Here is a 26344-nt window from a genome sequence, read left to right on the forward strand (position 1 = left end):
CTCAAATCAGTCATCTCAGAACAACAGGTGGTTTTTGGGTTGGCTGAGATTAAAGTACTTCCCAGAAAGAACACTTGAAATAGAAAAGCATTAACAGTGAAAAATTATCTTATCTACAAAAGAAGCAATGAATAGTTTCTTTAAGTCCTTAATAATTTTTGGTTATATTTGGGTTTACAAAGGGTCCAAATCACACGTCCTTGGGTCATGGATAAAGTTGTAAAGAAAAAAACATAAAAAGCAAGGTTGAGATTCCTAATGTAGAATAAAAGTCCTGAGAGTCCCACCAAAATACACTCTTCTTTCTACCAAAACTGATTCTAAGAATGTTTTTCCATATGAGCTGAAAAGGGGAGGTGCTAAGCACATCATAGGATGGAAATACAAGTTTTGAAAGCTGACACTTTTAGGCTCCTATGAGCGATTAAGAGACTGAAGTCCACAGCTGAAGCCTTTTACCTGTAATAATTTGATGCATTAATGTAAGAAATTATAAGAATTAACCAGTTAATCATTCATGATGGTTTTGCAAACCTTCCAGGTATGCAAAGCTGTACAGTCTGCTGGGACAAATGTGAATTAGGACCATGAGCATAGTTCTACCTTTGCCACTGACTCACTATAGCCTCGAGGAAGTCACTCCGTCCTTCTGTGTGTAATAATGACATCGTATAGCTCATTTGGGTGTGAGCAGGTTCATTAGTTAATGCTTGATATTGCTGTAAAGTGCAAAATGTTTTGTGAGTGTTTGGTATTGTTATTAAAAAAGAAATAAACAGGAAACGTCAGTCAGGTAACGCCATCACTAAGACGTTAGATCCCTCAGTGACATGGACAAGAGACGCAGTGGCTCAAATAACAGCATTCTTTATAGACAAAACCGTGCAAAACCCTGGGCTTTTCCACGGCTCTAACGCACCGCCCGCATGACATCAGCCACTGCATCTCCCGGTACCTCATTCCTCCTTAAGCACATGGAGCATTGGCTCTGTAAAACACCGAGGTCAGCAGACAGGCAGTTCCCCTTTAAGGATTTTTAGACGATAATCAAGCTAATCGGCAATCTCCTTATTACTCTTCGTCTGAGCCCACTGCCTCCATGAGCTGGAGCCTGAGGGAACGCGGCGGCTATCCTCGCAGCAGCTGTTAACGCGTGGCACAGCACCATCCCGGCTGCCCTGCAGCGCAGGCTGTACAACAGAAAGGCTCGTTCAGCCCCGCTGGTGGCACAAGTCAAAACCCACTTTTAGGATCCCCCTCTTCACCCAGCTGCGGGTGGGACGGGGCCACCTGCGATTGCCGGGGAAGCCCGTGAGGCTGCCGGCCCCTCAACCTCTCCGGGCCTGGCCCGGGGCCCCAGGGCCACTCCTTGCTATGCTGCCTGTTCCTATGCAAGCGATCAAAGGTCTTTCCTCACAACGCGCTGAAGTTTTCTCCTTCAAAGTGCCGGCTTTTGCATACTTTACGAGGGATTTGGTGGCAGCCTGAGCGCGGGACAAAACCAAGGAAACTGGGTGCTGGCGAGGGCCTGGAAAGGAGAGGTTCCCTGGAAAACACCTTTTCTCGCCCAGGAAAACTGCCGTGCCTTGCCAGAGGGCCCCAAAATAGGTGAGCTTGGTGTACGTCTCACAACAGTCTGCTCATGCTGTCCTAAACGCAATCTTGTTGCGCGTTCCCAGCCAAACCCTGTCTAGCCGTGACGTCCACGCCCCGCCTCGCTGCACAGCCAGTCAGCTTTCCGGCACCCAAGATAGCTCCACAATGGCTTCACTCGCTATTCAGTGCCCAATTCCAGCATGGCGGTACGCTTTCCGCCAGCCGGCACTTGTTTCGCCCTTTCTCAAAATGGCAACCACGAACTTCAACCCGGGAGGGGGTTGCCGGTAAGGGCTGAAAGCCTTCCCTTCCCTTCCCTTCGTCTTTCCCTTTAGCAAAATGGCGGCGAACGGCACTCACGTCCCGCCCCTGAGGTGATTGCCAGGTTGTGCGGTCACGTGACAGGCGGAGCCGTGTTGCTGTAGGGACGGCGCGGCGCGTCCGGGACGCGGAGGGGTGCGGAGCGGTGGGATGGGGTGCGCGGCTCTGCTGTTGGCATGGCTCCTGCTCGGCTGCAGCTGGGGCCCGGGGCTCCCCGGGGTCTGTGCCGCTGCGCTTTCGACGGCCACCTACGTGCTGGACGACGCCGGCGGGCTGGGCAGGCAGTTCGACGGGATCGGAGCTGTCAGCGGCGGCGGGGTGAGCGGCGCCGACGGGCGTGGGGGGTTCTCCGGTGCTGTGGTGCTAATCCTCTCCTTGGGGCGTCCGTTGCAACGGGCACTCGGGCTGGGGGTTCCGTCACTGGGCGTGTTCGGTGGCTTCGGTGCAGTCCCCGAGGCTTCGGCGGGGTCTGGGCCGGGGGAGCCGTTGGAGGTGGGGGGAGGAGAGCTCTGAGGGGAGCCCTGAGGGAAGGGGGTGGCGAGGCGTGAGTGGCTGGCTGAGGGGGGGGCCTGGAGGCCCTGAGAGCAGCTGTGCGGGCAGTGGTCCTGGCTGCGAGGAGAGCGGGAGCCAGGCCCTGCTTTGTGCCTGTCCGCCGGTCAGCTGCACAGTGGCTCTTTCTCGTCAGGATGCTCAGGGTGCCGAGGGCCAGCCACATCCTCGGGGCCTGGAGGAGAGCTGTGCCAGGGTGGGTATCTTCTGGAGTCTTCCTAACTATTTCTCTCCATGAGTTTTAAAATGCTGGATGAGCCAAGAGCCAGTTGTGTGCTTTCCTGTGGGCCAGCGGCCATGAGATCCTGCGAGTCCTTACCAGTTTCTTGGACCTGCTGAGCTGATGTCCTTGCCCTCCTACATGCGTGCCCTGCGAGCTCCCGTTGAACCAAACAAGGGAAATTCGAGTGGAGCAGGAGAAACGGTGCTGGGAGGGAGTTGTGTTTTGCTTGCATTAAGTCTGTGAGATCTCTTGGTTTCTCTATTTTCTTGACTCTCTTTGCAGTAAATTGCAGGTTACCGGAGTACAAGGCAATTGCAATCTATGAAACCAGAAATACACAATTGAAGGGATAGAAAAGGGTTTTTGTAGGGGCTTAGCTGAGTTCCTGGTGTTGTAATTATTTTTGTAGGTTTATTAGCTATGTGAAAGTCCTAGACTGACAAACTGAGATGTACTTATATGTTTAAAAGTTAGGTTTTCATATTTTCTTGTTTTCTTTCCATTTTAGGCCACATCTAGACTCCTGGTGAACTACCAAGAACCTTATCGCTCCCAGATTTTAGATTATCTGTTCAAGGTAAAGTCAGTTTCACTGCTACAATAATGTCTATAATTTTCACGCAGAATTTCCTATTGTGTAATGTTGAAATTCCTATAGTATATTTGGTTCCACTTGAAATTAGAAAAAAATCTCATCTTGTAAAGCATCTACTTTAATGTCGATTTTTATCAGAACCTTAAACTTTAGCTGTAGTTTTTGACAACCAGCATTTTGTTCAGGAGTCTGTTTCTTCAAATTAGTATGAAAATTCCTTTTATGTTTTCACGATAGGTTTTAAAAATATGTTTTCAACATATTTTGATTATCCGTGTGGGCTTAATGAGGATTAAATAATTTTTGTGGCTAAAATGAGGGGTTTAGCTGTTCATACCAATTGCAGGAAGTGGGTCTTTGAGACAGTTTTTATTTTTTTTGAGTACAGATAGGTTCACATAATATGAAAATGGCTGTGCAGACTGCATCATTTCAATAGCATATCTATTCCAAACTAGTTTCAAGTGTAAGTGCAGTTACTCTAGAAGGTGTGTGACCATTATTGGTTTGTAAGCTGCTTTAGTTAGCAACCTGTGGAGTTACCCAACTTAATATATGGTAAGATTATGGGACAGTAATAACTTGTTTTGCTTTTGGCACTGTAAATTACTCTGCTAGAAGAGGTTGTCATGTCACTTTCAAGTAGTGTAATCCAGATGGCTGGAGGGGAATAATTTATTGTGTAGTTTAAAGAATTGGTTTTAAAAGGTAGAGTAAGGCATATTGCGTGACTGGGGGATCAAAACCTATGTTTTTTGGAGACCAGAGCTGTGTGTTACAACTATGAGTTTTCTGAAGGAATCAGTAGGCATGTGGTAAAAGAAAGTCTAGCTGAGAGATTATGATTTTCAAAGAATTTTTGACATAGAATATGTCACCAAAACCTCTTAGGCTGTCATGAGACATCTGGGAGGGGTACACCTTGCCTCATTCTCCTTGTCTTTTAATGTCAGCCAACTTTCATAATGGGGATGAGAGAGCAAATGTGTTAAAAGTTTAAAATCAGAAATGTCAGGAAGAGAAGTGGTAAACTGGGAGTACTTGCTTCTTGTTTAAAAACTAAATAAAAAAAATCCAAAGTTGTAAGCCAAGCAAACTGTCATCTATGCAGCATATTTTTTAATCAAACTGTATTCTCACATCTTAAAACTTTTTTTTTTTTTTTTTGGATGCTAAAATTATACTTGGGTAATTCCATGGAGGAGGCCAGCTTATTACTGGTTATTAAAATAATGATTAGCTGTAACTTCTGGCTTGAGCAACTCTTAAGCCACTAATGACTGGAAGAACATATGAGGACTAGGATCACCGGTATGAGCTTGAATTTTGTATTCTGCTCCACCAGTCAGATGCCAGGGGAAAAGGATAGTGGACTAGGTGGCCGTTTGTTTTCCAGTGTGGTGTTTTTTTCTCTCTTGCCTTTCCACCTGTAGTTAGCAGATTATTTCTGACTCGTATGTATGCTCTTTCACTTAAGCAGTGTAACCCTTTACAGCAAATAATAAATTATTTACAGAAATATTAACTTCAATAATTTAATTTTTAAAAGAAAACAAATGACTTCTAATAACATTAAAAATACTGTTGTGTTCCTCATATAGCCCCTATTCTACTTTAAGAGTGCTTCAGTATTTTCTTGAGCATAACCATTTTAAAATCTGCACAGCTGGGGAGAAGTGTCATTAATGGTGCAAGAGTCAGTGAAACTGACTGAAGATAAGTGTACTATTTATTTTGCTCAATTTCCTTTTGAAGCAGAGTTTTGTATAATCTCTCATTGCATCTATAATGGCTGTTTAAAAAAAAAAGGTACTGAAATTTTAGCATCCTCAAAATTGTACACTTATTTATTGCATTCTTCTTGTTAACAGCAGAATTCTGTTTGGTTTTCTGTCTTTCTTTTTCTAGCCAAATTTTGGTGCTTCTTTACATATCCTCAAAGTAGAGATTGGAGGTGATGGACAATCAACAGGTATGGATTTTGCTTGAGCAGGGTTTAGCTTCTCTCTGCAGCGATGCCACAAGTAACATGTCCTGCACTTGTCACTTTAGCTGAAGCATGGAGATGCATTCTGTGGTTGTACTGAAGTTGCAGTCTGCTAACTCGCAGAAGAGGAATTTACACTAATTTTCTGGAGAGGGTTCTCACTAACCTATGGTTAATAGGTTGCATTCTAGACCAAATGAGTTCTTTTGTTCCCCAAGATTAAGGAAGCTCTAGTAGCTTTCTGAATTGCAGAGCATTTCTCAAATGCTAGTTTAGCAATACAAACTGTAAAACTTGTGTAGGACTGGGTAGTTTATATCTTAAAAGCATGAAAATACAAGACAGCTGGTCAGAAGCAATTATGTTTCTTTGTTTTAATGAGCTGCTACATTTCACTGGAGTGGCATTGTCTGACAGTAGGCACTATTTTTTTTTTTTTTTTTGCCTGGCCACAATTGCAAATGAAAATATGTCTCGGTGTAATTTGCCTAGCCTACTATATTTACATATAGGAGAAACTGTTTAGTAACTGATTGTGATCAGAAGGTGAGAAGCAGTAACTAGACTACAGTTCATATCTGTGTGGTTTTTTTTTTTTTCCTTTGGTCATCGTCCCCCAACCCCTCCCTCCCTCCTTCCCCCCCCTCCCCTCCGCCAAAGTAAACCTTGGCGACATTAAGAATAGACTTAAAGCAGACTCAGTTAATAAATAGAAAGCATAGCATCTGTCTTTGTGGCATTTTATATATATATATATTTATTTTAAATATCTGTGTTTGTGTAATTAGATATTGTTTTTCATTCTTTGGTTTACTTCCTTAAGAAAAATTAACATGGTGAGAAGTATTATACTGGGTGTAAGAGCTCAGTATTTGGTCAATAAGTTGCTGGTTAGAGGAGAGTGGAGTTGTCTTCATGCATGCACAGACCTTCTCTTCAAACACTCTTGCTGCTGGCTAAGAAGAATGCTACATACTTGTGTGATGGCTTCCCAGTTTTTAGGAGGAGAATAATAAGATGCATATATCTTAACAAGCTATACTGCAGCTCTTATTCTGACCTCAGAGGTGTGATCAGGAGTCTAAGTTTAGAATCTTATTGTTGTTCTAGGTCTCTGACAAGTAGAACTTCCAAATAGTCAAGTGTGAGTAAGGTTAAAAAAAAAAAATAAAAAAAATCCGATTTTCTGTAATAAAATGCGCTGTTTCAGCAAGCTTCATTAAAAAAAAAGTCCCATTAGAGGAGATCTCTAGAACAATTAGGCATATAGGTTAGTATATGTAATTGTTGCAGTTGCGAGCACAAGTTATTAATTGACTTTTGTGTGTAATGACTTCCCATGCAACACTGATTCTTTTGCACCTTTTTAGCTCATTTACCTTTGCCTGAGGGAATTCAGTGCATAGCCTTCAATTCCAAAAAGTCTTCCTGCAGTTATGTAATACCATAAAAATTACAAACTAGATCTTTTACTATAATAAGAAAAAGAACTTTTTCCTGTCACTGAAAAAACTTCATGGCAGCTCCTTTCTTTCCTCTCCCTGGATTTACCTTGCACAGAAGGAGCAAACTATAACCTTCTTTTGTTTGCTTTTTGGTTTAGATATAACCAGCTTCTAGAAATGTATGTGTGTTTGGTTGGTGGTTTTTTTTTTTTTTCTCCTTCCTGATCTTAATGTTGTAACTTTTCTAGCGGTTGTTGGGACCAAGATAATCATGAATATAGATTTAGCACTATCATAGCTAAGCACAGAAAAATCTGATGTTGAAAGCAGGCATAGTCCCTTAAAAATAAAAATTAAATTTATGCTAAGTTAATACGGTAAGTTAATATGCTAAGAATGAGGGTTGGCAAGTCTTGTGTGTGCCCTCCCAGCACTCATTTTGCTTTGAAATACATACCAAAGAACATGTGAACCATGTTGGAGGTATGTGCTTGCATGCTGTGGCAGTGAGCAATACAGAAAACTTAATAGTGTGTAACAGCTTATGACACAGAAGATAATTGTGAGCTACCTGCTTCTTTCCTTCCTAGATGGCACTGAACCCTCCCATATGCACTATGAAAATGATGAGAATTACTTCCGGGGCTATGAGTGGTGGCTGATGAAAGAAGCCAAAAAGAGGAACCCCCAAATTAAACTGATTGGTAAATTGCTTCAAGCTTTAGGATTTAAATGCTTTCCCCCCACACTAAATTACATATCTGACCCTTAATTAGCTTATTAATTTTAATTTTAATTGGCAGATGGTTTGATGTTGCAGTAGGCAAAGTAGAATCTCTAATATTTGGTAAGCTTGCCTTGATGTGTCACTTAAACTTACTGTGTTTTACTTTGTTACAGTAGCACAATATATAACAAGTAGCATAACAAGAATGTATGTAACAAGTAGCATAGGATAAGAAATAACTATCTAATAATTTACTTGTATCAAATAACATTAATGCTTAGTATCACAGCAATGAACATAAATGATTTGTCATGAGAGCTGAATTTCTGAATAAGAGTAAAAAAAATTCTAAGGGATAAAGTAAACTTACAGGAAGTATAAATCTGTAAACCTTACATGCACTAAATTTAATTTTATGTTCTTATTACAAACCCATCACCCCCTCCTCACTATAGTGGTTCTTGTCTTCTGATTTGTCTTGTGTGTGTAGTTGAGTTGTAAGAGGACTTTCCTGTCTCGCCATTCTGATCATGAGTTGTATGTGTGCTGTGTCAGTACAAATGTGGAATGCTAGACTTTAATTGAAACACTTTACAAAATGTATTTCATATGAAGCAAGGTGAGAAATCTATCAATTAAACAGTATCTAATCCCCCCTTTTTCCAGGGATCAGGCTTTGCCATATCCAGCCACAAGGCATCGCTTGGTGCAGGGTTTGCTAGTCAGGTTGTTAGACAGGCACTATTACAAGCAGTAAGCTTACCATCTATCACTAATTGTGATTATTAATAACCTCCCTCTTCTCTCAGATCAAGCTCTCAACAAAGGAAGGAGGGTTTGCCTTTGTATAAGACACCATAGGCTAATTCAAAGTCAGCTGAAAACTTAGCAGCATCTGGTTAGGTTAATTTGTTGTTATTTACTACAAGATCACTAAACAGCTGAGACTTGGAAATGATTTTTCATGATCCTAATCTATCTTCCTCTATTATGATCAGATCATCACTTCTTCTGAAATTCATATTCAGGAGATTAACAGTTTTTGGAGTTCAGTATTGATCCTTTGTCTGTAACTTTGTAAATTTTTATCCTAAAATCTTTGGAATTTTAAACGTGAGAGCGCTAATACCACACAATTGAAAGACTGTATGTACTCGGTTGTTCTCTAGTAAGGTTTTCTAGCTTAAAAAAAAAAAGCAGCTATTAATATGTTTGATCACAGTTTATATTAACGCGTACTCTCTAGTTAAATAATAATATGGTTTATTGCCTTTTCTGGAACTATGTGAATTTGAAGTGCATATCAGCTCCTTCATTTTAGGTAGAACAAATTACAGCTCGCTGTTGAAGCTTCCTGAGTAATGTGGACCAACCACTTTTCGTATTCACTTGTTTTTCTTCTCCCTTTCCAGGATTACCTTGGACATTTCCGGCATGGATAGGGAGGGGTGAAAACTGGCCCTATGACTATCCAGATGTCACTGCTTACTATGTTATTTCTTGGATATTAGGAGCTAAACAGTATCATGATTTGGATATTGATTATATTGGGGTCAGTAAATCAAAATCTCCTGTATATTTTATCTATCTTCATTCCTAAGATCTTGGTCTTGTCTCTTTCAAGTTCATTATTTGACTGAGATTGAACTTTTTATTTTTAATTCTGATTAAGAAAATGTGTGGCTAGGATTCCTCTAAAATCAGTCCTGTACTTACTGAAACACTTATTTTGGACTTTTAAGTGTTTTGATATGAGACAGTTGTCTAACTGCAGAAAGCTGAAAATCAATTCAGCAGTCCAGAGCAAAGCTTCTGAAACTATGGTTCCCATCCCTCAAAGGAAGTCTAATCTTGCCGCTGTAATGCGGGAAGGTGTATCTGATGTATATCTCCCCTGGAATGCATTCCCCTTGATGTTGCTGACTTATTTCAGCTGTGTCAGTCTTGCACTTTGGGTAATACAGTGATGCTTCAGCAATTCAGTTGGGGGCACAGGGAGAACAAATGCTGTTAAATTTCCTCCTTGCTTTGCTCTTAGAGTAGAAGGTAAGTTCTGCACTTTACAAATTTGAGTAATGTCTGGTTTCTGTGTTGTTACTTCATGGTGATTGGCCTTCTGGATTCTATACTTCTAAGAAAAGGGAATTTCTGCTTCTACAGGCAATGTAGACATTGCATCATGTCTGGTTTCTTTGTGGGTAGAATCTGAAATACAGGGAGGCAGTGAGCTCTGTGAAAGCTCAGAAAGTGGCAAAACAATTTTAATGCTTTTCTGATTCTACATTGTTAGCCTTTATTGCTCTTTTGGTTTATAGCATGTGTTATATATTGTTATTTGCTTTATGATGAAATGTGCCTTTCAGTAAGTAACTTTTTTTTGATTGGCTTATTTCTGAAGTCACATATTAGCACTTATGGAAGGATTTAGAACTATCAAAATCAAATGGACGTATCCCACCTTCAAGAAACTGCTTGTACATGCTTGGGTAATCTACATGTACAGGGGTACTTTCACCTTTACTGTTGGATGTGAGTCACAGTGTTCATGTTGTGGTTTGAATAAAAGAAAGAAAGAAAGTTTCTGACTATGTATTTTATTGGCGAGGGTATTTGGTAGAAAGGAAGCCCAGCATTTCTGCTTTTGAATTTTGAGCTGTGTTTAGCTTAAACACTCTTTCATAGAAGATGGAAAATCCAGAGCAACAGAAGTGAGATAATTTTGTGTCTGTTTACTAAAACTATGCTGGATCTCTCCTGTGTTCAAGTATGGCTACAGTCCTGTGTAATTAAAAAGAACTGTTAGTTTCATTGAGTAACCCCCTGAAAATGTAGGCAATTGTTCGCTATGTAACTTGTTCTAGCTCTGCTATATCAGCCTATGGCAACAGGGCCCATTTGCTAGGAAAACACCTTGAAGCCGCAATGTGTTTCTCAATGATTTCTAACAAACTGTAGACCCATTGTCTACAATGTGTCATGTGTGACACTGCTACCATTGTAGAGCTCAAGCAGCTCTAGAGTTCTTTTGAGCAAGAAGGCAATCAGTAGACCTTAGAGATAGATAAGCAAGCAGCTATTTTGAACTTTGATATAGAATTTTCCCCTGAAGAGTTGATAACAAAACCAACGAGAGCACTTTCTGTAGCAAACTGAAGCCGTGGAGTTCGCTAATGGATTGTGTAATCTTATATATACCTAAATAAAATATTTCATTATGCATTGACATATCCTGATTTTTCTAAATGGCTTTTTACTTTTCCTTTATAGATATGGAATGAAAGGGCATTTAGTAGCAAATATATAAAGGTATGTATTTTTTCTTATTTCTCTAAAGTGAAATGTTTGTCTTTTTTCATATGTAAACAATTAGCTTTTCTGAATTTGCATGGAAAGGGGACCTTAATTCTGCAACTACCTCACTTACTGAACTCTGTTTCTTGTAGTTGCAGGCATGGAATGGTAAGAGGATCAGATCTGTAGATCTTCTTTTGTGTGTGTGTCTGAAACTGTTATTTTGAACTTTAAGTGTGTCAGTGTATGCCAAATGTTTAGGACCTTTATGTTTTAATGGAAGCTCCAGTTGATGCTATTGAAATCATACAAATTCATCATTTTGTACTGGCTTGGATATAGTTATAAGTCCAAAATCTAGAATTACTTAAAATTCTGTGGCAAAGTGCCAGTGGATATAATACCCTTCAATTATTGCTATAAAACTCCATGTTCTTTATTTTATGGAAAACGTAATAAAGGCTCTGTGTTTTTAGCTGTGCAAAATTCAGTGCCTCCTGTTCTGAAAGACTTGGAGGAACATAGTATTTCACATAACCAACCTTGAGATATCTCTTAATATCTCTCACTGCTGTCTGCCCCTGCTTCCCCCCTGCCCTTCTTTGAAAACTCACTTCTGTTTGTTATGTTATATTGAAGTGGGATCTTAAGTACAAGATTTGTTCATTTCCTTGTCGCTGCTTCGAGGCTCAGAAGCAATAGTGTTATCTCTTCTTAAAAGCAAATAAGAGTTAAATTGAGTGCGTAGAAAAACTGCTGATTCTTTTTTTCAGAACTCAGCAGGAATTGTATCCTATCTGCATAAAATTAGTCAATTAGTGGCTACTAGAAAAGTTTCAGTTCTTAGTTTGTGTACACTGGATGAGGTTAGTCACATCATTTGTCCTTGGCAACTTTTGTAGTTATTTTGTTCAGTGCTTAGTTTTAGTAGAATGCTACAGGAAATAGTGTACTACAGTTAAACTTGACATTGCAATAAGAGCAAAAAAGTATCTTTAAGTATCTTTCATGAGGCTGTCATATAAAAAATTCTGCGTCCTCCTGGAAATTGAGAATGCTCCCCTGTAACACATTTCTTTTTAACATTATATTTTCTGGGATGGAAAATTAGATGAATACCCTTATAGCTGTTTCCTATGATTTGTGCAGTGCTTTGAGGGAGGGTAGGAAGCACTGGCAGAAAGTTCTGTGCTGGCTGTATACCTTATACAAAGAAAGAGGAATACCTTATATCCAGCTTTATGGGTTTCTTGTTAACAAATATGTTAACCATGTATTTTAAACTGATTTACCAGGTTCACTGCCACCACAGTAACTTAGTTTCCAAGTCTTACCACATCTTAGACCAAATTTTGCTATGTGTACTTCACAACTAATTTAATAAAAGGTATTGTCTAGACTTTAGACGCAGGTTTGACACTAGAGTTTTTGAGTGACTGACAAAATTCCTTCCAGAGAAAACACAAATACACTGAAGCATGACACAGCAGGATATCTTGGCATCTATGTCAAAGTGTCTTGTTTCTTTGAGCATGTTAAATAACAAAACTCTGGTGGATGTGTAAATGCTTTAGAATTTGCTAGTGAAACTACTTAAATCTCTGTCTAAACTTGCTCAGTGAGTGTGCTTAGAATCCTTTTAAAATATTCCATCCCAATGTGTGTTCAGCACAAATCATAGCCTAATTTTTAAATTTTTTTTAAGCTAGGAAATGAGTTCATAGGGTGCTGTCTGTTACAAAAAATGCTTAGGAACTAGAAGTTTTCTGTTATATTTAGCCTCAGACAATATGAGTTCCAGGCTTTTCTTTTTCAAAAAAAAGTGGTTCACTAATTGGGTGTAGGCTAATAGAGAAATCACTAAGGATAGTGGTAGTCTCTTAAAGGATAATTCTAATCATAGGTAAGTTATGCTGGTAGGGGAGGAGGGGGAAATGCACGTGCATGTGGACCTCAGGTAGAAGCCTCTAGTTGTTCAGTATGTGTGTTATAGAAGCAAAACCAAACAGAACTGAAAACACTTGTTTGCAGGCTGGAATAAAACAATGCAAGTAAGACGGAAGATAAATAGTGAGATTTTTTTTGTTTTTAAGCTGTAAATTTTGTTTTATTCACTGGGTAGATGTTATGTTGATTGGAATGCCTATGAGACTGAACCCTTTGTCAAAAGAATCATCAGAGAGAAGGCAGGTCTTACTATAAATAAAATACTAATTTTATTTCCCTATATCACTGATTTGGTCTTTTACTAAAACTGGTTTTCTGGCTTTCTATATGTCTTGTAAGAAATAGAAATGTTCTATTTTGCCTAGTCCTATGGCTTGTCACCGGGAAGCTTTCTCATCTGTTTGTCTTGACTTCCTAATGTGGGGAGAATGAATGTGGAGACCAAACTGTTGACTGTAGGTACAGCGTTCTACTTGTTAGCATTTTAAATGCTGTTGAATTGGGACTAAGCTTTTGGCTTATAGAGCTAAATATTTAGTTTAAAATTTGATCTTAAAATCACCCAAATATTTACTGAAAAGTGTCAGCCTTCCCTCCACTGCATGTTAATTGATATAAGGCCTGTTTTACCATTCGTTTTCTTACACTTCGCAGTTGCGTGGCATCTATTCTCTAATCAGCACGATAGTTCTATTTGCAGTCCACCATTTCGAAAAAGGTCCATTTACTGAAGTGTGCTGTTGCACACCAAACATTTTCTGTAATGTCTGACAAATACGTGACATAGATGAGCTCTTAGTTATCTTGCTAAATTTTGACTTGTAAGAAGTTATTTTAGTTACTTCATCCACTAAGGTGCTATATATGTTTCTTATTAAGTAGAAAAATGAAAAAAAGAAATGATGAATCTATTGCTTATAAATTCTTATTCAAGAAGATCCTATTCTTCTAATTATATTTTTTAAATAACATCATCTTTAACCCTAAAATGTGAGGAGTATCTGTATATAAACATGAACACTGAGTGTAAGGGAACCATTCTACACGTGTTATTATGGAGTTCATTTTGGGTGTCTACAGTTCTGTGTCCTTGATACTTATCTTTCAACATGGAAGTTCTGCAACCTTTCTAGCAATTTTGTTCTTCTGAACTATCTGTATGGTTAGGAAGTTTTTCCGAATATGCGTCTAGCTAGAAAGCTTTAAATTGCAAGGACATTTCTGTAAGTATTTCTACCATTATGAATTATTCTTCTAGTAAACTTTATGCTTCAAAGGCTTCAAGCAGCTGAACAGAACTTCATTGCTACTTTTCTTGTTCTTAGTAAGTTTTATGTCCTTTAGATCCAGGCTTTCATTGTCATTAACACTTGGACTTTGCTTTGTGTCCTTATTTGACTACACATCAAATTAGAAATGCTTCCTATTCTTCTTCACATTGCTGGAGAGCTATTACATGAAATTATTTAAGGATTCATGCCTACTGATCTTCAAATGGTTGGAAAAATCTTACACATGCAACACATAGCACATCAAGGATTTTAGACTGTGGACTGATGTCCTTTTTCAGATGCAACTGTATGTGGAAGCTGCTGAAAATACTTTTTATAATGTGTGGGGTTTTTTTTTTTTTTTAAATTGAGTGTTCGGATAAAACATGGTTGTGTAATTCCAGCCCTGTATAAGCCTGGTTCATTCTTAACTGTTAGAGCTGGGTATAGTATGTCTAAGAAGTTCCACAGGCAAATGTAAGAGATTTATCGTCTTTGACAGTGAAATAGTAAGGAGAAGCTGGAAAGACAGAATAGGAATTTTCTTCTGCTGGCATGTTTGAAGTCAAAGTTGACTGCCCTCAGTTTTGTTGTGAATATGCAATTCCAGTTTCATGCATTACATTCCTGAAAATTAGTGAGACATATGAGGAGCCAAGTAGTGGGTAAACTTAAATATCAGACGCTTATAACATCGAGGGATTTTTTTTTTTTTGTTCAGTAAAAAAGCCTGTGAAAAGAATGCTTAGGTGTTCTTTGCTTGAAAAGGACAGATGTTTGGCAAAGATTTCTATTCTTGTAGAGAATTGCGTGGTTACAAGGACTTTTCTATTTTAAAACTTCAGTCCTCGTTTTCCCAATATACTTTTTTTTGGGATCAGGTTAACTTTCACTTCTGATCATTTGTGGAGGTATGTCCACTTCCACATTCTAGCCAGTCATCATTTTGAGATCAACTTACGATGACTGACTATGATAAACCCATTACTCGTATGTAATGAATTACGCACACTCAGTGGATGGAGTCAGTATGTTGAGAGCGTCCAGGTGGAGTACACATAGGCACATGGGGTATCAAATGTAATCCAAGTGATGAGAAGCCCATTTTTGTGTAGTGGTTATCTGAATGTCATGGATAACCCTTCAGTGTTAAAAGTACTTATTAACTTTGTCTTAGTTATCATTATGGCTCTCCTTTCAGAAGTGAGAACTTCTCTTACCCATCTTGGGTGAAGAAAAATGCTTCCACTGACTCATCCTACAGTTCTTAAATTGTTTTCAGTCTTAAATGTTCATGTTGCCTGGTTGATGAAGGCTGTACTTTAAGTGGTGTTATCTGTTACTAAGGTACTTCGACAATCTTTGGACAGACTGGGTCTATGGAACGTTGGCATCATTGCTGCGGATGGAGATTGGAACATTTCAAAGGAGATGATAGTTGATCCCTATCTTAATGATGCTGTTGAGGTAGTCGGGTAAGTGTGGGAGAAGGGAGGAATTTTATATATTGCTTATTGCTTCATTTCTGTGAGGCAGTCTTCATCTCCATTTTGAGAAGTCATTTATTCTTATTTCATACTTCCTAGCCATTCCCAGTTTTGTCATCATCATGTACAGTGGTGACTGATTACTCTTTCCTGTCTTCCTCTCTTCTCTCAGTTTAGTACATGTGTAAGGTAACCTTACCACTCTTCCATCACTTATTTCAAGTGTGCAGTTAGGAGCTATGTTTTAGGCTTCTTACCTTGGCACTAGCGAATGACAGGAGACTTCTGGCTAATATGCATGTGCATCCTCAAAGTCAGAAAAACCTTAGGACTGAATTCTTGGTCTACAATCAGTTTTAATTTCAGGTGAACTTGAACTTTCACGCTGGAACTTATCACCTTGGGACTTACCATGCTTGCAGCGTTCCCTGTTACATGTCCTTTGCTTGAGATTTTTCTGGTCATGTCCTAAAGCTAGGAGTTTCTGTTTGTTGTTTATATCTGATAACAGATAGTATTAGAAGCAGACACACAGTAAAGTGCAAGTGAAAACAAACTTCCAAAATTTGTTTTTAAACTAATAACAGGCATCTTAGTTTTAGCAGCTAGGAATGCCTGCTGTTGCAGTTCTAGCAAATGGCAACTTGATTGTTTGCCTGCACTCTTGCTCCATAATACGCTTTCTTACTACCTCGCTTCTGTCAACTGGCTTGATACTTATTCTGCTGCTCTTGCTTTCTTGGTAATCTCTGATTTCTCAAAATTATAAATAGGTTTTTAAAAATTATAGCATGTTCCTAGTGGAAATGACCTTTAAGTGAGTGTATAAATTGTTCACTTGTGTTACATTTGTTAACTTTCTTTCCTATGCTGTTAACCTTATTGTGTTAAGAACATGCTTATTGTCACTAGTGTACCATTTATCCTCATCTGTACGTAAGGGGATCTGATCTGTTCATAATTGTTTAAACTAATACATGGTTCAAAGGTTATAGCAAGGGATTGTATAAAGAAACTGCTTTTATATGTCTTGAGCTTGTAAACACTCATCCACTTGGAAGTGGCTGCCTGAGAAGGACCAATCATAATGCCAGCATTGAATAACTCATTTGGTTTAAAAACTTATAACTTTCTTAAGTTAGGCAAGATTTGCACATGGGCAAGTTATGGTGTATTAGGAAATGTTTTAGTTATGATTTCCATGCCAATGAAACTTGCAGAATGAATGCACTGAGTGTGTATGGCTCTTATTTCTTTAAGAGCTTGACACAATCAAGGCTTACGAGTACCTGGCTTTGTTTGTAGCCTTTAGGACCACAGACATGTTTTAGTTGCTCTTTAAGATGAAAGTTTTCTTTGTCAGAGGTTTTTCCTGAGCGTCCCCACCTCCTCCACCCCTGCTGATCACAAAAAATGAAGAGTTAGAATATTTCCTGTGCAGTAGTGTTGTTATCTATCAAGAAATTAAGGCTAGTACGAAATGACAACACAGTGTTTCTCAGCCAATACTGACTTTAAGGCACCAACTACCAAACAAAGGTTTTGCTGACCTAGAAAAAGATAATAGTATTTAGGCATCTGTCCTTCAAATGCTCAGGTTCAGAAAGTTCCTAAAAGTACGCCGTATCTCTACGTCTCTTAGATAACTGTGTCTAGTTGTTTGCAAAATCTGCTAGTCAATCTGTTTTCCTAAATAGTCTTAAACTCTTTTCTCAGAAATCCTTTTCTGTACATTGTTCTGTAATCTCTTTTCAAGTATACCCTCTCTGTGACTTTTTCTTAGTTCTTCTATTTTGGAATGGAAACCTGGGGTTAAATTTGTATTGTTTTATTTAGAAATTATCAAGATAATTGAAATGATTGCTTTGGCATCCACCCAAAAAGTAACCTTTGTGTTTCCTTTCATTTTCTTTTTTTCCTTTCCTTTCTTTTTCATATCAGATAATTTTTACCTTGATATCATTGCTCCTTGTGGAGCTTTATCTCTGCCTAAAATACCATTTGCAATCTGAAGCATATCTGAGGTAGATGTAAGGTAAAGTTTCTATGTCTGTTTTTTCACCTCCTTATTTGCTGTCTGCTGGCTTGTGATTTGAAAGATGAAGGACTTCATATTTTCTCACTAGAACAAAGGCTACCAAGCTCTTATTCAGTGTGTTTCAATTTCATTGGTTGAAGGAGTGGTCTTCCTGAACATATTGCTTGCCATCATTTCATACTGCTGAGTTGCAGCATTTGCCACTGAAAACAGGAAATTTGTTAGAAGAAGAAAAGAAAAAAAAAAAAAAGTCTTTATCTGCTACTAAATCAAATTACTTACACAGTATTCATAAAGTGCTTGGAAATGGAAAAAAAAAATTGTAATATAGTTAGCTCAAGTCTTAAACTGTGTTACGTTATGCTTCCTTATTTTGTTTGTGAGACCATCTTCACTACTGTCTTCCTATGTTATTTTAATGGGTGCTATTTCTGTGTTTGTGTAGTATATACTCATACTACTTTTCTCCCAGGATGTACTATGGCTCAGTACTACACCTTCTGTTAGATGTGGATTTTGTTTGCTGTTTTTAAGAAAGCCTGTAGAGCCCATAGCTCTATCTGACAAGTCCTTTCTTAAAGGCCTATATGCCAATACACAATTAGACTTGAATATATTCCACAATATTTTTTTTTAATGTTTATCTGGAAGAAGACAAATTGAAAATGCTTTTACATAGCTCTCAATTATTTAAGTTATCTTTGACTTGTAAGTCATTATTAGTGGACAGTGATTGTATATTGGGTGGTGGAAAAAGATCGGCCTTCATCAGTTTTTGTTTACCAGACAGAACAAATCGTATTTTATTTCTAGTTGATGTATCATGAGTCTTCTGTAATACAATGATCAAATAGCAGAAATGATGGCTGCCACTTCAATTTCTCTTTTTTTCCTGTCTCCTAGTGCCTGTCACTAAAAAAAAAAAAAAAAAAAAAAAAAAAAAAAAATCATGGTAAGTCTTAATGAACAAAGAAGATAGGTGATGTATTTAAGAGCTATTTGTCAATGACTATGGCTTTTATGTAAGGGGTTCTTGTTCTGTTGATTTTCATAGTTAATATAGTTGCAACTTGAGAGGAATCATTAATCTTATGATCCAGGAATGTTTTCTCAGTTCAAAAGGAAGAACAAGTTCAGCTCACTGTTATTTTCTCTCTCTGAGGTAGATAACAGTTACTGTAAGAGAGAAAGATGAATTGACTTGTCTAAGACTATGCTAAGCTGGTTGAAGAACAAAGTTTAATTATAGAAAATACTGTTTTCTGGATTTATTTTATGATTTTGGACCATGCTGCTTTTGCCTTCATTTTAAACAGGATTTTTGTGTTATGTAGTTCAAAGCACAAGATAGAAACTTAATTTTGGATTTATGTAACTGTTCTTAAGGCATAATTTTTGTCTCAGTTTTAAACAATAGATTTTACTAGTAGAACAGTCTTTTTTTTGTGTCTTATGTCTGGGGATATTACCTGTAATTAGAATTATTGACTAACAGGGTTTGCACAGGACCTCTGGAGGTCATCTAGTTGAACCCCCTCTGCATCAAGCAGGTGCAGTTAGATCATGGTGCTGAGGCTTGTTCGGATTTAATATCTTCATAACCTCTTTGGGCAACTTATTCCATGTATTTGACCATACTCATGCTCTGTCGTCTTCACCCCCCCCTTTCCTTTAAGTTCTTACACCTAACTGAATTTTTCATCAGTCCACAGCCTGTATTGTTGCAAGAGATTATTCTTTCCCAGGCACAGGACTTCGTGTTCACATCTATTGAACTTGACAACGTTCCTTTCAGCCTTTTTTTTCCCCAGTTTGTTATTTCTCTTTCAATAACAGCCCTCCTTTTCATCATATAACCGTTGTTGTAGGTTAACCCTGCAAGGCAGCTCAGCTCCACACAACCACTCGTTCACTCCCCCTCAGTGGGATAGGAGGGAGAATCAGAAGGGTGAAAGTGAGAAAACTTGAGTGTTGAGATAAAGACAGCTTAATAGGGAAAACAAAGCTGTGTGTGCAAGCAAAACAAAATGTGAGCTTCCTGAGTTTTATTAAAGACATCGAACAGTACTGGCCCTAATATCAACCTATGGGACATCACTAGCAATGTGCACCCTGATTGGAGTTTTCTATCCACCTTGGTGGGAGATTTTGCTAAAGTCAAGGTATATGACATCCACTGGTTTCACCTGCACGGGTAGTCAACCTGGTGTTGAATGTAATCATATTTACACGCATGATTTGCCCTTGGTAAATCCATGCTGCCGTTTCCAGTCATCCTCCTATCCTTCTTGTGCTTGGAAGTGGCTTCCAGGAAGACTCGCTGTGTAATCTCCCTGGGGACTGAGGCTAGGTTGATGGGCCTGTAGTTTCTCAGTTGCTTCTTCTTGAAGACGGGCATTAAAACTGTTTCTCTAGTCATCAGGAACCTCCCCTAATTGCTACATAATTTACATCACCTTTGTATGTATGTATGTATGTATAAGTCTGCAAACCAAATACTGCTGTATTCTAACATGTAGGTGTAACAGGAAACCACAATGCAGAAGTAATACTAACATTGTGTTCAGGCAAAGTTCTTAAGACCTTGGGGCAGGAAATCTTGACGTTTCAGGCTACTATCAAACTGTACATAAGCTACCTCACATCCTGATCTGTGGAAAAAAGATCCTGCAGCACTGTTTTCTGCAGGTAGTGTTCTCTGTTAGAGAAGATTATATATGGTAGAAATATACAGAATGACGTGAAGGTAATTAGGCATTTGATGTTATATGAATTTACAAGTGCAGCAAATGCTGTTTAGGGGACCTCTGGACTTCAAGAAACTACATCATTAGACTTAGTGTTACGTGATATTTTAGACTTATTTAATTGACTTTCAAGGCCTTAAAATGTCTCTAGGAAAGCATATGGTGGTTGCAATTTTAAAACTTGAAATAGACACCTTATCACTCAACTGTGCTCTATGTGTCTGGGGTTTTTCTCGTTTCGTGTGTTGGTTGTGTTTAGGAAGAGCTGATCTCATTTGTATTGTTTCACTGTTAAACTGAATTAGTTGATTAGCAGGGAGAATAGGGGGAATCAACTCCTTAATTAAATGTTTACTGTGCATTTACAATGTTTATAAGTTATAATTCTGTTGTCCTTGGCATGTATGTGGTCCTTGTAGCCCAACCCTCAGCACTGTAACATCCAAGTGGCTGATCTACAAATAGAGTATCTTGCAGGAAATGTGATATGCTTTGTCTTTACACTTTTGTATGTGTAAAAAAAAAAAAAAGAACCAAATGTTTTTAATTTTTCCTTTTGTCATATACTTTGGGGTTTGGTGTGGTAGAGGAAGAAGGTGTCCTTCTTTGAAGGCGCTTCATGCTTGACAATCTATTACATTTTGTTTGGTATAACAATTGTCCAACTGTTGTAAAAACAAGAATTGGATTGATTTTGGTTTTGAAATATGTTCAAACAGTGCTGAAGAAGATGCAGCCTTTCCCAATATAAACTTTTGACAATTTGAAAAACGGTTTTTTTTATTTGTTCCTTCTCTCTGTTCTTTGCTCTCCTTTTTTTTTTTTTCAAAGCTGTTGAGATACACATTGGATAAGCACGGTCTGCAGCAGGTGAGGATCATAGCCAGCGATAGACTGTGGGAACCCATTTCCTTTGTCTTGCTGCTTGACTCTGAGCTCCATGGAATGGTCGATGTGATTGGGTAGGGGGTTCTCTCTGTTTTTTTTCTTTCGTGGTGGTTTGTTCATGGTTTGCCTTCGTCTTGCTTATTTATAACTAGCACAGCCAAGGCTTTGCTTCTCCATGCTCTTACCTGCAATGAAAGGATTGATACTATAATCTTTCTTACTAACCCACATCAAATCACATGGGCTGTTGTCTTGGTGAGAGCCTCAACCCTTTAATTGAATCGTGAGTCTCCTATCATGTGGAAGATTCCGATTGGCTGAGGTTGCACTTTTGACGAATTAAAGGTTTTTTTGGACAACCCTGTTTATTCTGAGGGTTGTTTTAGTTCCTGTATTGGTATGCAAAAAGTGCTTTAGCTTTACAGCTTTGTATACAGCCTTGTGTTACTGACCTCCACTGGGCTGTTACAGAAATGGGTGTGATCCAGAAATGGATTGGGGCTATGACTCTTTTTTTAGTTACAATGTCTTGATTCTTAGTTCCCATTTTGTTTTGATAGGAAGGTTGTGTTTGGAAAGCATGCAACCGACTTGTTTTTCTAGTTTGGGGTTTCATCATGTGATGCTAATATTTTGCAATAGTAGACTAAATTTGAGATTGATTACTGACTTGTCTGCTGAATGGAAATGTGTGTAAGACTTGCTCATTAACTTTTCTTTTTACAGTAGGTTCCATAAACTTGCCTGACCCAATTACGTGCTTCAATATGGCTGTTCCTTGCTTCAGCTTGAGTCTTTTTCATTTGTCTTTATATATATATATAGACCCACAGGAGGTGTAGAAATTAAGCCTGCACACCCCCCCGCCCCAACCCAAATCAAACCCTCCCTCCACTCTGAACAATAAAAACTATCCTGACAGTTTTTTGGAAGTGGAGTCTTGGATGATGTGTGGATCAACAAGTGAAAGCAATTGTGAACTCTAAGATGCAAATCCACTGTAATTACCACGATCCCAATGTAGTGAGCATGTTTCCTTTCTGGGTTTTGGCAACTACAAGTATGCATCCAGTGTCAGTTCCTGAAGCTCGACTGTTTTTAGAATCATTGAATCATGGGATGGTTTGGGTTGGAAGGGACCTTAAAGATCGTCTGGTTCCAACCCCCCTGCCATGGGCAGGGACACCCTCCACTAGACCAGGTTACCCAAAGCCCCATCCAACCTGGCCTTGAACACTTCCAGGGAGGGGGCATCCACAGCTGCTCTGGGCAACCTGTTCCAGTGCTTCACCACCCTCATAGTGAAGAATTTCTTTCTAACATCTAATCTAAATCGACCCTCCTTCACTTTTAACCCATTACCCCTTGTCCTGTCACTACACTCCCTGATAAACAGTCCCTCACCATCTTTCCTGTAGGCCCCCTTCTTACACTATCTCAGTAAGCTGTAGTTGCTTAACTCTTTGCAAGTGTAAGTTTTATGCCCCTACTCTGATTCGATCTTATACAGAGAGATGAAATACTCTCTTGTGTAATGGATAATCAGTTGGCTACTGGACATTTAGCGGTGCACATCCTATCATAGTATCTTTAAATAAAAAATTGTTGGCTTTCTTTTAATTTTAAACTATAACAATATTTCAGATAGCCAGAATTTTACATGAATGTACATAAAATCAATTTTTGGCTTGGTAACATAATTTGTGATCTGTGAGGTCTCTCATCAGACAGGCTGGATGGGAGATTAGTTAAAGCTACTGCTTTTGTTTTATTTTGCACTATTTGCATCCAGGCTTCATCTGCAAGATATTGTAATGGCTAGAAATTAGAGGCAACCCTGAAGACACACTGTAAAACTATTAATAGATGTTCACATACATAAGAATGACCCAGGTCACCAAAGCTCTTTGTAATGTGATACTTCCAAACAGCTTTTCAGGGCTATTACAGTTTCATCAGTCTTACCAGTGAAATGAAATATGAATTATGAACAAGTATTACTCCTACTTTGAACACATTTAAATTACATTGCAGGTCTTGAAAACAACGTTTTTCAAGGATGGGCTTGCAAATTCCATGGCTACTCATAGGAGTACTTTAGATGTGCTACTTGTTTGTAACACAGTTAAACACATTATATTTTTTGCATGCCATACAATTGTAGAGTCAGAATAGCTTGGTCTTTATGTTGAAAATTACCCCCCCCCCCCCCCCGCTTCCTGCTGTTAATTGAAAGAAAATAGGAAGTGTTTAGAAAGTGTCAGTGAGTTTAGGAGTAACAACTTTCATTTTCACCTAATATGAATTAGTATGCCACTAGATGACAACTCAGTCTTTTTGGTTAGAAGCATCAATGTTCTTAACCGGATCTGTTCTAAACACACATATTGCTAAATGTGTCACAGAAAACCAAACGTTTTAAAGAAATTTGTTAGACCTAATTATGCCCAAGTTAACAACCTAAGAAAAACAAGATGATGTTGTGACATTACTGCATGATGGAATCATGATGTGGTACCTGTAGTAGTGGGAATTCAAAGTGTCCCAAGTCCCTCCCAGGCCTGTGTGCTGATACAGAATGAGAAGTAGGAGAGACAGTGTTGTTAGCTGGCGATTTCTGTTCTCTAGAGGTTTTTTTTGAGAACTAGATTTTAAGGTTTACGTAGGTAGTGATTTTCTGCAAAATTTCACTGTAGTGATGGTATTATATAGGCTGATCTTTTTTAAAATTTATTTAGTTTCCACAGCCTTGTACTGATTTATGAGAGAAAAATGGTGGAAACCACTGCTATTTCTCTTTGCAGCATTTGCAATCCATAAGTTAAAGAGCTTTTCTTAGTATATCTAATTTAGTTTAGCTGCCCTGCATAGGCAACTGTGAATTTTTTCCTGTTGGAGTTATATTGCTGATTTATCTGCTGTATAAAACACATATCTCATAATAGTTAATATTTTAAAAAATACTTTGTTACCAATCTAACAGCTAGAGGCCCTGATGATGAACCAATCGTCTGCTGTTTTCAGAGGGGTTTAAAGAAGGAAGGAGGGAACAATGAAAATACTTTTTTAGTAAATGACAGTGGTTTGAAGAATACAAACACTGATAGTAATAGCTGTGGTAAATTCTTCTCTTGAAGCGATAAGAGGTTTAAACTTATGTGTCACTTTTTCTGTAATACTGTTGCCACTATTCATCTCATTACCTTTTCTCTGCCAAGATAACTTTTTTTATCCCCTTTCATGATACACATTTTCCACTCTTTGCAATGGTCTTCTTTTATAGTTTCTGACTCTCTACTCTATTGAGCAGAGAACACAAAATCCTACTGCTTCTGCTGAAGCATCACAAGAATGGTGTATAAACTCTATGCCAGTTCATCTTTTCAGGCAGCAAGAAGGATAGATGTTTAGTGGTCTGTGGTTTTTGCTGAAATGTTAATCGGGATACTCGGGTCTCTCCAAATATGGTCCTTGGGTGGACCAATTATTTCTTGAGAGTAAGTGGACTATAGTCGCTCCTTTGTAGGAGTTTTCATTTCCAATGAAGTAAAAAGATTGTTTTCGCTACTGAAGGAGCAGAGCATGCTGTTCTGGACACAGCTAATCTCCTGTCCTTTGCTGCAAACCTTGAGTTAGTTGTTGAGGCAGTAGAGTGGCACAAGATGTCTAAAAGAGGGGTGCAGCTTCACCTACTGTTTTCTTTAAATATGAATCACTTAAAGTTCAATGAATCCAGCACATACTGGGTGTAAAAAGCCTTCACTGCAATCTGATAGCAAATGTTTATTTTATACATTTGGGTGGTTCTTTTCAAAATATCCACTCTATAGTGCTATTAAAAGTTAAAAAATAAGTATGCTGATTTTTTTTTTTTAAACAGTTTTCATATAGAATAGGAGTTTCACACTCCTTAGTCATGCCCTACTTTCTAAGGACTAATTTAGATATTAATAAAGTAAAATAAATCCCCTTGGTTAACAGCAGTGTAAGTGAAAAGCAAATACAATGTAAATTATGTTCATTAACAGTAATAGAAATTGCATCTAAGAGCAGAGAAAAATGATTCATTTCAACTGGTGGTGAAACTGTTTTACCTGATTGCACATCAATGGGACAAAATGAGAATGTTTTAAGTGTGTGGGCTTTTAAGTGGACCAAAGCTGCCAATAAAGATACACTGAAGGAGTCTGCCTCTAGAACCTGTTTGTTCTCCCTGTAACTTTAATCCTGTTTATCATCCCTATTTTTTTTCCAATTTATTTCCATCACTTTAGTGTCTTACATAAAGCTCTCTAACACCCTCTGCTTTTTTTTTTTTTTTTTTTTTTTTGGTGTGTGAAATACAGCTTGTATTTGGCAGGGGTGTTGACTTAATATTTAAGAAACAGCTCTTCAGGATATGGAGTGTAGAAAGACAAATTATTTCTTCTTTGCCTGGTCTTTGCAAGCAATGCACTTTATGCCATTACAAAAACCTTTGCTTGGTATTAAGATAGTACTTGTGTTTCCAAGCCAAAGGGGAAATATACAGTAATCTCTACAGCAGAGGATGTAGCTAAAATCTCTACTATCTGTTATATTATCATTACTGAAGATATATGTGAAGGACTATCACACTGGGAAATGGCCCATTTTTCAGTAGGGGGAAGATAATGAAAAAAACACCCCAACAGTCAGCCTAGAAAAAATAGCATTTCTTGTGTCCCTGTCACAAATTTATCAATTTGTCAAGTTTCAGACTAATAGTAAAGGAAATATTTATGCTTACCTTCCAATGCTGATAGTTTCAGTTTAGTGTGTGTATTTAGTGTTTATAATGAGTGTGCTAAGTGAGAGGAAAATTGTGACCCTGTTTTCTGCAAGTGATTTGAAAGGTTTTATTTCAGTCAGACTAATTTAACACAGCGAATCAATGTTGTGATTCAGTATAATCAGTAGTCTTCATTTGGGAGAAAGCATCTCTCCTCACAGTAAGGAAGATCTTGGAAAGAAAATTAGCTTTCATTATATGTTTCAACTATTTTCAGTTTATATCTCTGTAATTTTTATAGTCCAATAGCGTGCCTTTTTGAAACCTGAGTTTAATAAAGTGATGTGCAAAATTAGCCAAGTTCATGTTTAGGTCCTTTCTAAGTTCTTAGAATAATACCTAGTATGCCTAGCCTTACTGTTGATTTTATAATTATTTATGGTTTTGTTTAAGATAGTACAAGGTAGCATGTATTTTGTCTA

General features: G+C 38.3%; 1 protein-coding gene across 3 annotated transcripts in view; it reads left to right on the forward strand.

The window, feature by feature from the left end:
• The first annotated feature begins 1934 nt into the window (after positions 1 to 1934).
• Positions 1935 to 26344, forward strand: part of GALC (galactosylceramidase) — a 39660-nt gene continuing 15250 nt past the window's right edge. Inside the window, exons 1-7 of one of the 3 annotated variants that reach the window (XM_075753750.1) lie at positions 1937 to 2235; positions 3198 to 3266; positions 5193 to 5256; positions 7307 to 7420; positions 8856 to 8995; positions 10711 to 10749; positions 21056 to 21186. In XM_075753750.1, the coding sequence (XP_075609865.1) occupies positions 2068 to 2235; positions 3198 to 3266; positions 5193 to 5256; positions 7307 to 7420; positions 8856 to 8995; positions 10711 to 10749; positions 21056 to 21186 (725 nt within the window). In that variant the 5' untranslated portion in view covers positions 1937 to 2067. Of the gene's footprint in view, positions 2236 to 3197; positions 3267 to 5192; positions 5257 to 7306; positions 7421 to 8855; positions 8996 to 10710; positions 10750 to 15299; positions 15428 to 21055; positions 21187 to 26344 lie in introns of all 3 variants that reach the window. The other 2 variants (XM_075753751.1, XM_075753752.1) reach the window with 2 other exon arrangements.

This window comes from Balearica regulorum, chromosome 5 (assembly GCF_011004875.1).
Source record: "Balearica regulorum gibbericeps isolate bBalReg1 chromosome 5, bBalReg1.pri, whole genome shotgun sequence".
Classification (NCBI taxonomy): domain Eukaryota; kingdom Metazoa; phylum Chordata; class Aves; order Gruiformes; family Gruidae; genus Balearica; species Balearica regulorum.